The 16331-nt window shown below is 41.1% G+C and overlaps 1 protein-coding gene across 1 annotated transcript in view; it reads left to right on the top strand.

The window, feature by feature from the left end:
* The window catches only part of LOC117214868 (protein expanded-like), a 121928-nt gene that overhangs the window by 79056 nt on the left and 26541 nt on the right, over positions 1-16331 (top strand). The window contains 1 exon segment of the mRNA XM_033461251.1: positions 3551-3650. Within this exon segment, the coding sequence (XP_033317142.1) occupies positions 3551-3650 (100 nt within the window).

Consider the following 16331-nt stretch of genomic DNA (forward strand, 5'->3'; position numbering starts at 1 on the left):
TATCAAGTTGCTGTAAATATAGTTTCTAAGATACCTAACAGGGATTAATAAGAGTAATCCGCTTTCGAACAAAAATTTATAGCAAAAGTAAAAACCGTCCGAACGAATATGCAACTCTTCCGCGGTATAATATTATCATAACTAGTTCATTGATTTCAGTTTTATGATGTTATCCTGATGTTGTTTCTACCTCGGCATTTGTTTGATCAAGTCTATCAATACAATGCTAAATATAACATTAAACGTGATATACATATCCGTATCGAAACTTTATAATTGATTTTTAACCAACACAGTGGTATAATATGTTCTGTTAATGATACTCTTGGGAAGATGTTCTCCTTTAAATGTTGAGCATGGTATTAGGTAATTTGTTTAAAATCTTATGTTCGCGAAAAACATAAGAAACTTTTTGTGCAGAAGAATAGAGAACTGAATACTATCTCGACTTAAAACAACCGCAATATCACTTGGTTGGAAAACGACATTTTTTATAACAACCTAACGATATTGTAATAACGATAAGCAAATTACGGATACTTAGGCAATTTCATATTTTTATTAACGTCGCTTAGGGGCACGAAACGTAGATATTTTTGCATATAACCTATACTTTGTACGTTTTTGTACGTTCTAACATTAAAAGCTTATGATTTTACTTACGACTAACCATCACAGTAGACTAGAATTCTTTTAATTACCGATGATCGCTATTCGCGACAAATTTTCCGTTTACTCTCGATCATCGTCGATTTTTACCAAAATCGTTAATGTTAATTACACACTGAAAAATGTCCTTAAATGTCTGATAATCTCTACCATTCGAGCAAAAATCAACTATGTCTCTGTTATTTTTCCCACAAAAAAACCTTCACCTTTTTGTATCCTTACTTTCCATGCATAATGCAAACAGACGACGAACAGCTGACGACCCATTGACCAACGTAGACGACGCATCTTCGTATTACTCTAACAGTATGATTAAGATGTTGCTGCAGAAGTATTACAATCGAAAGGATAATCCTCGGCATAAATCTTCTTTGTCTCTGCAAAAGGACCGAAGACAATCGAAGACTATTGCGAGTTGTTCTCCCGTCCTATGTATAATACATACTAATACGTACTAGGAGCGAGGTGTATCGCGTCACTCTGATCACGTTCCGATACATTCTTTTGTCAATGCATGGCACCACGGAGCATAGCTACGTCTGCAGGCTACCTACCACGGGACGGTTGTAACAAGTCTGGTATGTGGTACGCTTTCACCGTTTGCAATATTCATACATCCACGCATTGTTATTACATGCTACGCGCGCTGCAGAATGCCAGCGTGCATGTTACGAGTCGAAGTGATAAAACCATCGACTGATGATGACTTTTTCGAAACCCAATCGCATGGCTGCCATCGGCATTCAACTGTGGAAACGTGTCCAACTTGTCGATTAAGCCGATGTTCTTCACCCAAGAACGCATTTAAATCGTTGACGTTCTTCGAATAAAATATACGAATAAAGATTTCGTTAAGTTTCTCGCATTATCAGACTCTATCAGATTTACCATCTTTCCGTTTGCAATAAGGAATATTGTATTTTCATGTTGGGAATAATTCGATGGAAAGAAGATACTTTATTGCGCTATACGGTTATTTTAATTGAACTGCGAAGAAGCCTATTCTCGATTTCTCTCGTCCAAGCTTTTTACGTTTTAAACATTTTTTTTTCTTTTTCTTATAGGAACATTTGCGCGGAATCCTTGCTGTTATTTTTATTGCACCGTGGAGTTTATCTTCGCATTCTTTCGACCAGGCTTTTGCTAGTCTTTGCATATTTTTTTGCGCACATGTTTATACAGAAATCAAGTATTGCCGTCGCTATTTTCAATGTTTACGTCAAAATTGTCATTTCTGCGTGAAATAAATGCAATAAATACGATATTAACGAGAAAATGATATTACGAAACGATGTGGATTTTCTGTAAATTCTAGAAACGCTATTTTCTCGTTAGTCTAGGAACAAGTGCTTGCCTGTAACTTATTTAAATTCACAGAATGCATAAAATATCCAGAGTTAGACTACTCTTTGTAATTTGTAATATTAAAACAATAGTAAAACAAATCTCCATTTATGAAGATATAGATTTGCATAAAAATCTGCAGTCTGGCGATGATTCTTAAAATAATTTCTTAATACTTCCTTTTCTAATTTCGGTATTGATCTGGAGGTTTTTCTTCGCAATTTAAAAATTAGCCTTTTCTTACGTGTAATGGAAATTGAGTAGTCTATTTCTAATCAATCGAATGACTGTAATTAAACGAATCGTAGTGAATATTTTACGTAATTCTTAGCTAATCTTAAAAAGGATTGACAATGATTATCCTTTCAAAGAGCTATCGATCAGCACGAACGATTACGCTTCTACAGATCTTACAAATCATAAAATAAAATTGCAGTCATCATTCTGCGAAGACTATAGACATAAAAAGTAAATGGATTAAAAAATATACTTAAACGTACAAACGTATACATTATACATACGTGTATGCCGGTACTTCTCAAGAGATTAATTGCGAATTTTATGTTCTCCGTTCTGATTACGGTCTCTCCTTCTTTTTTTCGCTAAAATCGTTTGAGAGATAGCGCGTAAACGTCGCTCAAAAAGACGCATAAAATGGGTTGACGCTAATGTCGTTTACACAAGGGATTCCGGTTTCTCTAGAATCTGGGTTACCGCAACTTTAAAGCTATCCGTGTATAAACGGTACATTTTCTGTCTCGTATTACGCGCGCCGAGCTAACCATGAAAAATACCGCGATATTAATCGATCTTTGGATTTGCGGGTACATCGATGCGGAACATACGTCGGAAGAATCGGTCGAGTCTTCGGGTAAAACGATGTTAATCTGTATATCAGTGGCAAGTTGTGGCAAATATATAGGAAATAAGAAATATTTAATATTATTTGGGCGTAATCACAATTACGATATTGTATTGGCTTTTTGCGAATATCTCGGAAACTAAAGCCGAGCGGCAATAACATTTACAGACAAAAATTGTCCGGAATGTCGATGTTCGAGTCAAAATCGATGTGTACCCTGATGTAAATAACTTGCCGATCGTTTTCCTCCTGGTATTTGCGAGCAAGAGATCGTGTTCGTACATTTTCAAATACAACCAAACGGTACGAAAGTGTGCGAAGACAATTTCGCTGTTCCTGATTTTTGTGTTACGCGAGGCCATAGAATTTCTCCGAACTCGAACGTCTTCGGTACGATTCACCAACGTGGCGTAGCGTCATTTGACGATCGCGAGCAAAAGCTATTGCGTAGAGCGTAGCGTACGTTGACCTTAATCGATGCTCGCCTGGGGGTAGATTCGGCGATTGTCGACCACAGTTGACGCTTATACCGAACAGTTGAATTGTACCAGGAATTTACACGAGACACGATACATTACCAGTTCGATCCTCGATCCAACAATCTGCCAGCCCTTTCTTCCTCAACTTTATTTGTTTCTCCGAATCTAACTTTTCTTCGTATACGTATCTTTTCAGGCGAAGTCGAGAGTAAAGGAGGTGTATGCGCAGACATGCATGCTTCTCGGCCAGCAGGGCATGCGAGACTGCGAACTGTTCGGCCTGGCAATACTATCCGGTGAGTAAACGGGCCACCGGAGGCCCTTTTTCTCTTCTTCTACCTTCTGTCCATATTCCGGTGGGCGCTCTCGTTTCCGCTGTTCCATCGTTTAACGGACAAAATGCGGTCAGACGGGCCGATGAGCGTGGTGAATGACTTGCGGGGTAGCTGTATCCGCCTCGAATTACGACGCGCCACTTTTTAACCTCCTCCGGAGTAGATCGGATTACCGAAGCTCACGCGAGCCATTAGGTGTTGCGTTTCGCGAGTGCACGAACCGTTTTCTCAATCACGATCCAACCTCTTTCGCTACGTGGAATTACCCTTACGACCCTCGTGATCATCGACGACCGTCGTTAACTCCGACGTCCGCGGATCTTTCGTGTTGGTCTCCGTCTTTCCTACCCTTTTAACACGGAACGGATCGAACCCGTACGATTCGCTGAATGTTCCCAGGTGATTTGTTTAACTCCTCGTATCCTGCAGGTATGTTTCGGTTTAAGATATAACGAGACTGTAAAATGAATCAGCAGTTAAGGTAATTATATCGTGGATACGAGAATAGCGAAATCGACAGACAAATATGGGAATTTAAACAGCCGAGATCCGAGAAAAATATTTGGTACAGCGTCGATATACTTCATACATCGAAACGGAAGTCCGTATCTACGTTGCAAATTTTTCTTTTCTCTTCTTTCCGTTGAATTACGTACCTTTCTTTTTCATCGGTGACAATCGTAAGAATATTTATGTTAATTACGCATGCGCGTTAAAAATAGTAAAATAACAGTAAAATGATTTCAAAGCACGGAGAACCGATCTTTTACTTTTGTTTAAAAACGGAAAATTTTGTCGTGCGATGTTTCATTTTTTAGAAAATCGAGTTTGAAAATTTGTCGATTAGGTGTACATACGTAGAGTTGGCCATAGCGTATACAGTATTGCAATTAATTAAATAAATTACACTTTTAGAATTGACATACTGCGAATACTAAAAAATTATAAAATAATAAATATCTTGAAATTGTTACGTTAGATAGTTCTATAGTTACGCAAATGTGTGGTAAAATAGCTTTTTACAATCTCAGAATTTATATAACTCAATTTTGAAAATAAAAAAGAAAACCAAGTATTTGGCATTGACTATCACAACAAATGAATAATAAATAGCGAAAAACGATAAAAAAAATGTATTTATACATTCAGTTGGCCAATACGGTTTTCCAGTGACTACGTTATTAAGCCTTTCGTGTCGTATCACATTCAACATTTCACCCTAACTGGTTCATATATCGTAATTAATTCATCAAATGTATATATCCCGTGTAGATGAATATCTCTATTTCAACTATTGACCAATATAACGTTTTATGCTTGAAACGAGCCTATTTGGAATTGAGTGGAATTAAAGAAGCCAATTCAACTAAAACGAAAGGATAACGATGCGATAAGGATACTTTCACTAGCCATTCGGTCGGATCTCTTCGCGGTGCCAGCGACACTCTATCCGCTGAGAATTCAAAAGGCCGTCCCGGCCGAGATTCACTCGGTCGAGGAGAAAGTGTCCTAGACGCGGCATCGACCTTTCTGGTAGCCGCATAGCGAACTAAATGGAATAAATTAAATCAGCAAATTGAACTAAACGAAACAAACGAAATTCTACTCTAACATTATCGGATACACGTCAACTGGTGTAAAGAAATTAAATACAAAATCAGAGCAATTCAAAACACGTACAACCACTCATGAAACTAACGACAGTGTGTCAACTTTGTTTCCATAAAAGTACCGCTTTCTTCCTATCCTAGAGCCATATGGAGCAAAAGACTACAAAGACCATCGATGTTTCATACACGAGATTTCTCTACCGTCGAGCAATCCGAAAACCAGCGAGATTTCAAATTTTCAAAAATAAAAAGATCTCGTTGCGAATGTTCTGGAGCATAGAGAATAGCAGGACTTAAATACCACGCAAAGAGAGTCCTCGCCGGGTAATCCGTTGACTAATCTTGAGATCTTTCTGCATAGCCATGGTCTTCTTGCTTTCCCTTGCCCTCTGCCCCGGTCCCTGTTCCGTCCCTTCCCTTCACCGAATATACTCAGCTCCACCGCTACCCTCTCGCTCTATACTCTCTTGCCTTTCCACCAGTCATGACAAGCCGGTCCGACTGGTACCCCCACTACCACGGGGCCCGGACCCTTCTTGGGCCTCGCAAGGGCCCTGCGGGACCCCTCCCTCCTACATTCCAACGGGGCCCCATCACGGCGAGCCTGAGCTGGCGGGTTTTGAGGCGCGCGAGCCATGCCACGACAGGAAAAAAATGCATCTGAAAAACCAAAACAAGTAGAAAAAGGTGGCTCACACCCCTGCATGCGTGCGTCGGTTTGCGTGAACGTTGGCCGGACCCCGTACCGAGGACCTCTTTACTTTCTCTCTCCCTTTCGTTCTCTGCTCGATCTTTTCTTCTGTTCAGCCTCCGTACGCTTCTCGTCTCCTTACTCTACGCCCCTACGCGCGCGTACGTGCGCAAACTGCTGCCTGGTCATCCGATGTGCACTCTTGTTCCTTCTTCTTCTTCCTCTTCTATTTTTCTTTCCTTTAAATCTTCTTCTTCTTCTTCTTCGTGCTCCTGTTTCCTTCGATTCACTTTCTATCGATATATCCATGCATTTCCTATTGTATTTTTCTTTTAACAGGTTCCTTGTATCTATATCTGTATGTAGTTTTCTTCTTCTTCTTCTTCTGTTTGTCCTCCAAGTTTTCCTCGATTCGCTTGCTGTCGATATATTTATGTTTGTCCGATCGAAGATCATAGGGGAAAATTAGTTAATCCGTATCGATTGCTTGATTTTAAAGTGATTTGGTATTTCAAGAAAGTATTTCAATAAAACATAGAGAATCCAGACTGATAGTTCTAAAGACGTACACGAGCTTCTTAGAAATAATCGATAAATTAAGAAAGTTTTGTCAATAGAACCAACGCGATGACATTGAAAATTTTACAATCTCCAAAGATTGGTAGAATTGTGCACGAAAATACGTTTTTGATAATATCGTTCTGATTGGAAGTGTATCAAATTTTTATTGATCCTGCTGTTTCCAATTACGTTTCCCCTTTAACAAAAAATTTCTATATAGGTTTCTGTATGAACTTATTTCTTCTTCCTTTTCTTCTAATTTATACCCACGTTTCCTTCGATTCACATCCTGCCAATATGTTGATGCTCTTGCAGTTCTATCTTCAACGATCTTCAACGATCTTCAACGATGTTTCTACAGCTTTGCTCTGTATGAGATACATTTCCTTGTACGAGTTTGCCTCTTACATTTATGGAAGTCGGAATATTTTCTTGAAAAATGATTTTGTTTCCTGCCTTAGCGACGTCAACTTTGCTACTACGCTTCTACCTCTTCTTCCATCTTCCGCATCTTCTTCTTCTGCTGCTACCGCTGTTGCCTACTTCTTCTTGTGCTTCCTTTCTTGTTCTTCTTTTTATCCTTGACTTACGCATCTTTTTCTGCTAGTTCGCCTTCGATTTTCTTTTCCGCTTCTGCTATTTCTTCTTCTTCTTCTTTTCTTCTTCTTCTTCTTGTCCCCCTGTCCCGACCCCCATACCTGTGGCGGTAAAATGACACGGACCAATCGCTGCTGCAATTTTGTAATCACCACCGTCTGGTCTTGGGACGCTTCTTACTAAAAATAGATATCGAGAAAGATCGCTCCGGGCGAGCGGAGCACGACCAGTCACCGAAAAGTTCCTTGATTACAACCCCCTTTTGCTCGATGAACCTGACTAAGCGGAGACCCAAGGTTCTTTCGTATCGCCAAGGTCTTAGCAACATCGTTTCCTATATTTTACAGCCTTTCTATTTGTCTCTCTCTTTCATTACAAAATAATTCGTCTGCGTGGTCAAATAATCTCTAGTTGATTATGTTCGGCAACGTAAGAGAGATTCTAACCAAAAATTTCTAACCAAAAATGAGATTCACGATCTTTCGGTATTATCTCTGGGTAACCGACGATGTTTCTTCTACCTCACGATCTTCTCTCTTTTCTCTCTTTCTTTTTTATTGTATTAAGGAATAATTGAACAATATGATGCAAAATACTTGAAACGGACACTTTCGTGTATCTTGAGGACTTTTGATTGCAACTCTTGCGCACGACGATCATGGTCAAGGTCTTGCAAACGATGTTTCTTTCATTTCACGATCACGCGATATCTAGTTCAAATAGTCCTTCGCACGCAGAAAACTACTGCGAAGAATTGGCCGTGGAGACCGCGACGTCGCGAATAATTTATATGAAAGATCAGCAGGAGAAAAAGAAGTATTGGAAAGGGGACATGAAAGTGCAGGATGGTCCCTAAGAGGAAGAAGAGGCCGCTAATCCATCCATGAATCGAACAAAGACGAGGCTAACGGATGCTGGAACGAAAAAGAGTAATACAGAACGAAAGAGAAAGATTCACCTCCCTTTACGTATTATGTGCGCACACATAGAATACGAAGAGCGACGAACGAGGACGAAAGAAACGCACAGAAGACGGGATAAACCTATATATCAAATGCTAAAGAAGAACAGGGAAAACGTGATAAATGAAAGAGATAATAAGTTATACGCGTTACAGCTTTTCTATCGTAAAAGAAAGAAAAAGGGGCAAAGAGAAATAGAAGGAAAAAGAAATAAAGGAAGGAAGGAAGAAAAAGAGGAATAAAAAATGAAGAAGAAACGCGAAGAGGGATAAAAGAAAAAGAAAAAGGAATAAAGGATGAGACTGAAAACGTGGAAGAAGAGTGACAGAGAAGAAGGGAGACGGAAGGGAGAAAGAGTGAGAAGGGAAGAGAAAGAATGAGCCCGGGTAAGACGGTAGCCCGGTGATTTGTATAGGGCCTCTCGTATTCCACCTCCCGCCCAAGCGTCTCTGCCGCACGGCGACTTGGGACCCAGGAATGTGGAAGGAGGACTCCGAGGACAGGAATCGTCGACGCTGGCGCGCGCGCACTCCTCAGTTCGCTGGCGCGGGTACAAGGGATTTGGAGGACGAAGGTAGCGAGTTGAAGCGAGTGGAAGCAAGTGGAAGAGAGTAAAACATAGCAGAAGAGAGTAAAAGAGAGTGGAAGATTGAGGACGGAAGGGCAGAGGGGTGGGGAGTAGGCCTCTGCAGAGCAGAGAATGGGTCTCAGCAGGTCCGTTGGATATATACCTCGATGAAGCTAAGGCTGCGTCACATCACAACAGGGCTTCAACGTCCTTCCTTCCCCTCCATTACACATGCCGATCTTTCTCCTTCGCCGATCTCCTCTCGTAAGCAGCACCTCCTGTGCACCATTTGCCGAACGTTAGCGGTCCCTTTTACTCTTCCTTTTCTTTTATCCTTCTTCCTTTTTTTTTTCTTTTCGTTTTCTTTGTTTCTCTGCTCCTTTTTGGAATTCTTTCGCAGCATTTTTTATATCGTCTTGGCACGTTCTTCTCTTTTTTTCCTTTTGCTCCGTTTAGTCCTTATATTATCTTCTGGTTCTCCTTTTCAGACTGTTCCTTTCTACTTTCTTTCTACGCTCTCTTTTCCGTTTCGTTGCGACGTTTCGTAGCATCGAAAATAGTAGTAAAATCGAAATGGGATCGTTCCGATGAATTCACAAAAAAAAAAAAAAAAAAAGAAAAAAAAGGAGAAAATTCCATCGGCGAGGAATGCTCGTCGGTGTTCTCCGTCCCCTCTCGTCTTTCTTTTTCGGCCATCCTTCCATCTTCGTCGAGTTTCCCTTCTTTTTGCGTTTCTTCCTCGTGGGCCCTGCCCTTCCTCTCTCGCTTCCTCTCTCGCCTCTTACCTCCATCTTTCTCTCATCCGCATCGCCCTTCGGGTCTCCCTTTCTGGCATTCGTGGTCGTAACAACGGGGACACGTGTCCACGAAGCGAAGCCTCTCACATGAATGGGTCATTCATAAGGTGTAATGGCGTTTTATAAATTAAAACGCGTCGTCGTTTGATTTATATTACGCGATCGCTAATGAAACCCCGTGCATGTCGAACGGAACAGTGGTGAGGGCAGGGTGGGGGAGGCGGCAATACAACAAGGTAAAGGGACGAGGGAGGTGCACCGAACCAATCCAGGAAGGCTCGTCCGTATTACGGAGGCAGTTTTAGGGTTCTCCACGATACATATGTATATCGGTTAGCCAGTCGACGTCCTTAGCTAAACTTCTGCCTGCTGTCCTCTTTCATTTTATCTTCTTTCGATCGACGAATCCATCCCAGCTACCAATCAATCGCGTCCTTTTCCCCTTTTCACTTTCTCGTCTTCTTTAACTTCGTTTTTTCGCCATGCTTTATTTCATTTCTTCCTTTTCTTTTTCTTCTTTCCTTCCTGTTTTCTTCCAGGCGATCCACCGTCCTCGTCTCTATTTCTTCCTTCTCTCTTACCTTCCTCTTGCAACCTTCCTCGTCTTCCATCTCGCTTCAACTTGTACTTTGGCTGCCGAAAGGCACACACAGTGCCCGTTCTCACTCGGACGTATACATGGCGTGTTTTGTTCGTCGGAATAATTTGATCGGGATGAAATATGCGATGAGCTCCAGATAGTGGCCTCCGGTGGAGGAGTGGTGGCCGGTGCTGGTGGCGCTGCTCTTGGTACACCGTGCTTCGCTCTCCTCTGGTAGTGATGGTGCTAGTGGAAGCAACATTTTATCCCCCTCGGTCCGCGTTCAACGGAACTCCATCTATCTTCCGTAATGCAACGCGAGGTCCGCTTCGTTACTCGCCGCTACGAACGTGTAATAACCTTCTGAAAACTCTGTATACAATTTCGCTGCATATCCACAGCTCTTGTCGAACGTCGTTCTACGGCACACCGAATTTTTTTACTTTTCATCTGTTTCTGTACCGCGCGATTCTGCTTTGACCGATAGAACGCGTAAACTTTATGCACGCTTGACTTTTAGATCTACGAGACACGCAAGAAAAACGTGATAAATTCGATATGACCCAAAACAAAGTACAAAAAGTACAGTCCTGTTCTGTATTCCGCGGTGGAAAAGCGAACGCATCGCTTGGACGTCGAAGCGCGGGTATTTTTTCATCGGGAAACTTTATTTTCTTGATTTTGTTCGCGTTCCACCGCTGCATCGTGAAGCCTGTAACGCGAGCAACAGCAAATGTTCGATCGAAGATCGCGAGATTAGTGCAAGTACGAGATGCGATGAAAAAGCAACGAGAATATGTAAATGCAACGTCTGGACGTTGAAACGCGAGTTTTCTCATCGAAGAATCTTACTTTGAGAATTTATATCGTTTCGTAGGTCAGTTTCATACCAAAGAATTTCCTAAATGCGAGGCGTAGTGAAAGAGTAACGATACTACGCAACTTTAATGCGAAATGCAATCCTTCTTGTCGAGAAGCGTCGTTTTTCTCGCACTGTTTCGCGTAACACTGCATCCACACGAACTTTAATATACAGATTTGTAACACAAGAACGTAGACGTTGACTCGTAAAAGATCGATTTTTAATATATTCATAATACAAGGGGCATCGAACGTCGAACCACAACGTTTTTCCAATATGGGGTGTGATTAAAATATTTCTAGATTGTTGGAATGCCACGTCTAAACATAAAAGCGTAATCTTTCTCATCTCGCTTTACCGAGTCTTACTTTTTCGATCCTATCGAGCAAAGTCAGTCATGGCGTTTCAAGTTCTGACGTTTTCCTCGATAAATCTGATCGAGAGATTATTATTATCTTACTATCGGAGACTGTCGGGTCTTACGAATATTTTAAACAGCAACTTTATCTCTGTCTTAAATACTCCATAAACGCATAAATGTTCATAGTCTGATTATTAATCTTGCCAGTTGTCAGTACTGATAAATTTTTTACGCCATTCGTATCGAGTATTCTATCTGGTTGGCAACTAAGTGATTGCGGATATTGTCATTAAGCGTTATCGACAAAATCCGCAGTCGCTTAGTTTCCAACACGATATGAGCCACTGAAATCCCATGTAGCGTATTCCTTTTGAAAGATGACGCGCCGTTTAACGATGGAATGCTACGATCAACGCCGAATACCACTCGTGTGACTGTCTACGGAGACTCGTCTCCAGTTGTAATTATCACAAAGGATGAGAAAAAAAGAAGAAGAAAGATAGAAAGAGCTCGTCTATCAGATCTGAAAATAGTATTCATCTAAAGAACCATGTACAATATAAATCTTTATCGTGTAAGGCGTAAGGAAAGCGATCCATCAAACGATACCATATAGATTACGCATCTGTGCATTCCTTTAAAATTCTTCACACACTTTCGTCTTGAAGGCTGAAAGGTGATATATATATATATATATAAAAAAGAAAAAGAAAAAAAAAACAGAAGAATTTCAATGCGATTATGCATGACGAAAGACGCACAATAGTATCTTGATCTGAATGATGATTACACGTCATAGCAAACGCATTCCATTCTTTTAAAATGGAACGAAGTAGGCGAGACTCGCTATGATTTCGTACAACGTTCAAGAATCTCTGGTTAATAGTTCCTCGAAGTGATCCTTCTGCGCTGCAAGGCGTGTATTTCTTAAATATACGGTTCTGCTACGAAAGATTTATCATACGCGTGTCTTAATTACTTTGTTACGTTTGCTCGGTGAGTGTGACGGTGCAAGATCGTAAAATCAGCAAGAATCACGATAATACAGCGTTTAATAAGAATAAATAAGCATTCGTTTGTTCAAGTGCGAGTAACGTATCAACGAGAAAAGAAGAAAAAGAAGAATACGTGGTAGTACATCGGGTTGTAAGCAACGACAGAAACAACTTGAAGAATTTTCTTACAAATATCCTATTTTCTTTCGCTTGCGATTGATTCGGGTAAATGCGAGAAATTCTCCTTTTTCCGTAGGAATGTACGTTCGCATAAATGGCTTCAGTTGTAGCAGCATATCATCTGATCGAACTTGAACCTAATTAAACGTAATTCTGCTAAACGTTCGTTTCAATAAACCGTGTTATATTGTGCTTTCCTAATATTTAAATTGAAAAAGAAATACGTCGCTTTGCTGGCCGCTGATTATAACGAAGAGAACACTGTTCACGCGAGTCGCGCGTTGCAAAGGACAGCTTTTTCGCGAGTACTTCTCAGCCACGAAAGGACGAAGTGAAAAGAAATGAAAGTGATCGATGGAAAAGAGCGTTTTTTTCTGTCGCGGCAAGGATTCGCGCGTGAGCGCGCGCTTCACGACGAGAAAAAACCGCGAGGGAACGATCCCCATAAACCCGTCGGTTTCCCAGAAAGAAACAATGTTCTCCCTCTCTTCCCGTGGCGCAGCAATGCGCCGTAACCGTAATTACACCCGTAATCACCCCTGATTGCTGAGAGAGGGACCTGGTCTCCTCTCTACCTTCGCACTCGCTATCTCTTCCACGTTGTAGCATATACGCTTCTGCCAGTCTGTCCAGTAAAATGCCAGTCCTTTTCCATGGAATCTGATCCATGCCAGTTATTTTCTCATCTAGGATGATCTTCGTAGTCTCTCTTCGTCGTGGAAAATTAGAACTGACGAATGAATAGAGAATGTAGATTTACGACCATTAGGTTAAATACGTGCTACGTGATAGTCGGATCACGCACTGCTCAAAATTAGTACATTGTTTTTCACGCGTTACGTCCGTTATTTGCGTTTGTACATTTGTTGTTGATCGCTGTTACGTCATCGTACGAATAATGTCTATTTATCGAGCTTGTATGAACTTTTATGTTTAATACGAGTGGCAGTGAAAATTGTATCATTGATAAATTAGCGCGTTAACAACCGCTGATGTAACGTTAGGTTTTTTCGCGACTAATGTATAACCTGGCACCATTGGCGCAATCGAACTGATGTTATTAATAAAGATTTATAAATCATAGATTACAAGTTACTAGTATCGACGCATTTTCCCGTACAACGATAATAAGCTTCGTAACTGAACGAAAAAATTGTACTTGTTGCAAATTACGATGGAACTTTATAACATCGCGAGAGAGAAATCCATAATCGACGACTTGTAATTTATCGGTTTACTAATATTAGTAGTTTACGATTAGATTTGAACAAATTTTGTTATACTTTGCAGATTGTATTTATACCGTTGTATTTAATTCTCTAGTTCAATTTTGATACCTCTCAACATGATGAAAAGAACCACCAGACGTTCTCCTTGTTACATGAATTACCAAAATAACGATATAGATACGTTACTGTCAGACTGCTCTAGAAAATCTCACACACTGCTTCATCTTCAACGAACCGATAGAATCTACCTGGTTGCTGTTTCCACCCTCAATCCCAATAGGCAACTTACCTTGGTAACACGCATTGGATACATACTTGTCCATCTTGCATTCACGAAAGAATGCAGTCCCATTTCTCGGCGATTAGTCTGCAGCACATTTCCACCGGGTTGATCGCGAGTGGTGGATTCTCTTTGGACTCTACGCGAACTCGGGACAACGTTTTTCCCTCCCTTGTTCTTTTTCCTTGCATCTTCGTCTCGGGGGTCGTAAAAAAGTAAGAACGTTGCCTATGCTCGTTCTGGGCGTGGCGGTCGACAAAAAGAAAAGAGAAAAATGGAAAGAGAACAAGATCCAGTGGAAAGGAGAAAGGTAGAGAAAAATAGAGAAGAGAAAAGGGAGAGAGAGAGAGAGAGAGAGAGAATGAAAGAGAGAGGAATGGGTTCGAAGACAGACAAAAAGGAGGATGAAAAGGGAAGCGAGACGAAGAAAGATAGAAGGACGTAAGATCTTGCTTCGTCCGTGACTGGAGGGAATCTCTAGTGGGATAAGGTGGACCCCATGGGCCCCGATGGTTGGTTACACGAGGGCCAGGGTTAGCCCTCGGGCAACATTCCCCGGTAATGGTCGGGTTATACCTCGGGTAACACAGGTGCCCTCGGCTACGGAGGGAGAGATCGCACAACCAAAGAACTCCGGAGCTGACTTACGACTTTCTCGGTTCCTCAGCCACGTTCGGATACATCCATCTATCTTCGACGATTCCGGTGCCAATTCCGGCGATCAAAAACGGGGAATGCTAGTAGCCGTTGGAAGGAGAGGAAGGAAGAAGCGGAACCAGAGCGCTACAGGTGAAACAGGCAACGGGGCTATCCACTTTCGTCCGTTCATTTTTGCCAACTGCTCTATGTCCGAAAGAAAGATAACGCGCAAACGGAGAAACGAGAAATCGGGAAAACATTATTTTTTATTATCTTTTGCAAAGTTCGTACACGAGCTTACGAAAGTATTCGGACATTTTTTTCAAATTTGTCCTGTGTTACTTACAATCGGTGACTATTACTATTTGGTAAAGATGGCATTATATCATGACGCTAGAGGTGACTTACGGTATATCTATGAAAACATAGTGATAATAATAACGGAAATAAAAATAAAAGGATATAATATAACAGCGATAACATAACACGATTATAAATAAAAACTATGGCGGTAGGATTGAAAAGCACTACTTCGCATTATCTCAATCTGTTCAACAGATTTAGAAGAGTGTGTTTTTTAAAGTCTAAGCATACGGTAGTTTGTGCGAATAAAATAGTTTCGATACAAAGGGTTAAAGTGCAGATGAAAAACGTTAGGACGTAAATGAGAATGATATTTATTGTTTGTTATACCCATTACGCAGAAGTAAAATTTTATCTATCACGTTTGGAATGTTATCCGATCCTATTTTAATTCATTAAGGACCAACATTGTCTTAACGAAATACACGTTGCTTAGTTGCTGAATAATTCGAGGATCCAAAGGACTTGTACTCTCGAGGACAGATCTTTGGGATACAAACGTCTACGAGAAAGATTCTTTTATGAGAAGACACCTGAAGTAAAAATTAGATCGACATTTTAATTCCAAATATCATCGTATTATTGATATATATCGAAACGGAGGAAAGAGATGGAGAAGAAGGAAATAAATGGCTTGTATTCGAAGATCGGTAGCGTCGTAGTAAAAGCAATGCTAAAACGAGTATGTGCGTCGATCGGGTATAGATCGCGATGGAAGTTGGCGATAATTTCACATATTTTAGCATCAAAACGGAGAAAGAAGGTCGATGAGAAGAGAAAGAAGGTCTTTTGTCCAAAAATTGGCAGCGTCGTAGTAGAAGGGAATGTTCGCGGTATCGTCGAAAGGCCTCGAAGAACGGTAATTCGAGGTACATTTTTCGTGGGTTTCAGGTCGCTTTACAATGCCTGCTCCAACTTTTCTTTTTAATGACGCTGCTGACTCTCTTGCCGGCCGCAAGAAATACGATGTTCTGACCTTCTTAGGTCGCCACCCCCAACCTTCTTCTCCCGTCTGCCCTAACCTTCCTCTTCTTTCCTTCATCTTTCTTCCCTTCTTCTTCGTCCTTCGCCTTATTCTTCTTCCTTCGCCTCTTCTTTTTCTGCTTCTTTTTCTTTTCTCCCCCACGTCTTACCCGTCTATTCTTCTTCTTGTTGCTCGCTCTTTCCTCCTCCTCCTCCTCTTCCCCTCCTTCGTTTCCTTTTTTTCTCTTGCTTCCTCTTCTTCTTCTTCTTCTCCTTCTTCTTCCGCTTCTTCTTCTTTTTCTCCTTCTTCTTCTTCTTCTTCTTTTGATGCTAGAGGGAAGGCAGCAGGAAGGAAAGTAGAAAGGAGAGACGTCGGCGAGAGGGTTCGGGTTGAGCCTCTTCAC

The sequence above is a fragment of the Bombus bifarius genome, unplaced genomic scaffold (assembly GCF_011952205.1).
Source record: "Bombus bifarius isolate JDL3187 unplaced genomic scaffold, Bbif_JDL3187 scf7180000009243, whole genome shotgun sequence".
NCBI lineage: Eukaryota > Metazoa > Arthropoda > Insecta > Hymenoptera > Apidae > Bombus > Bombus bifarius.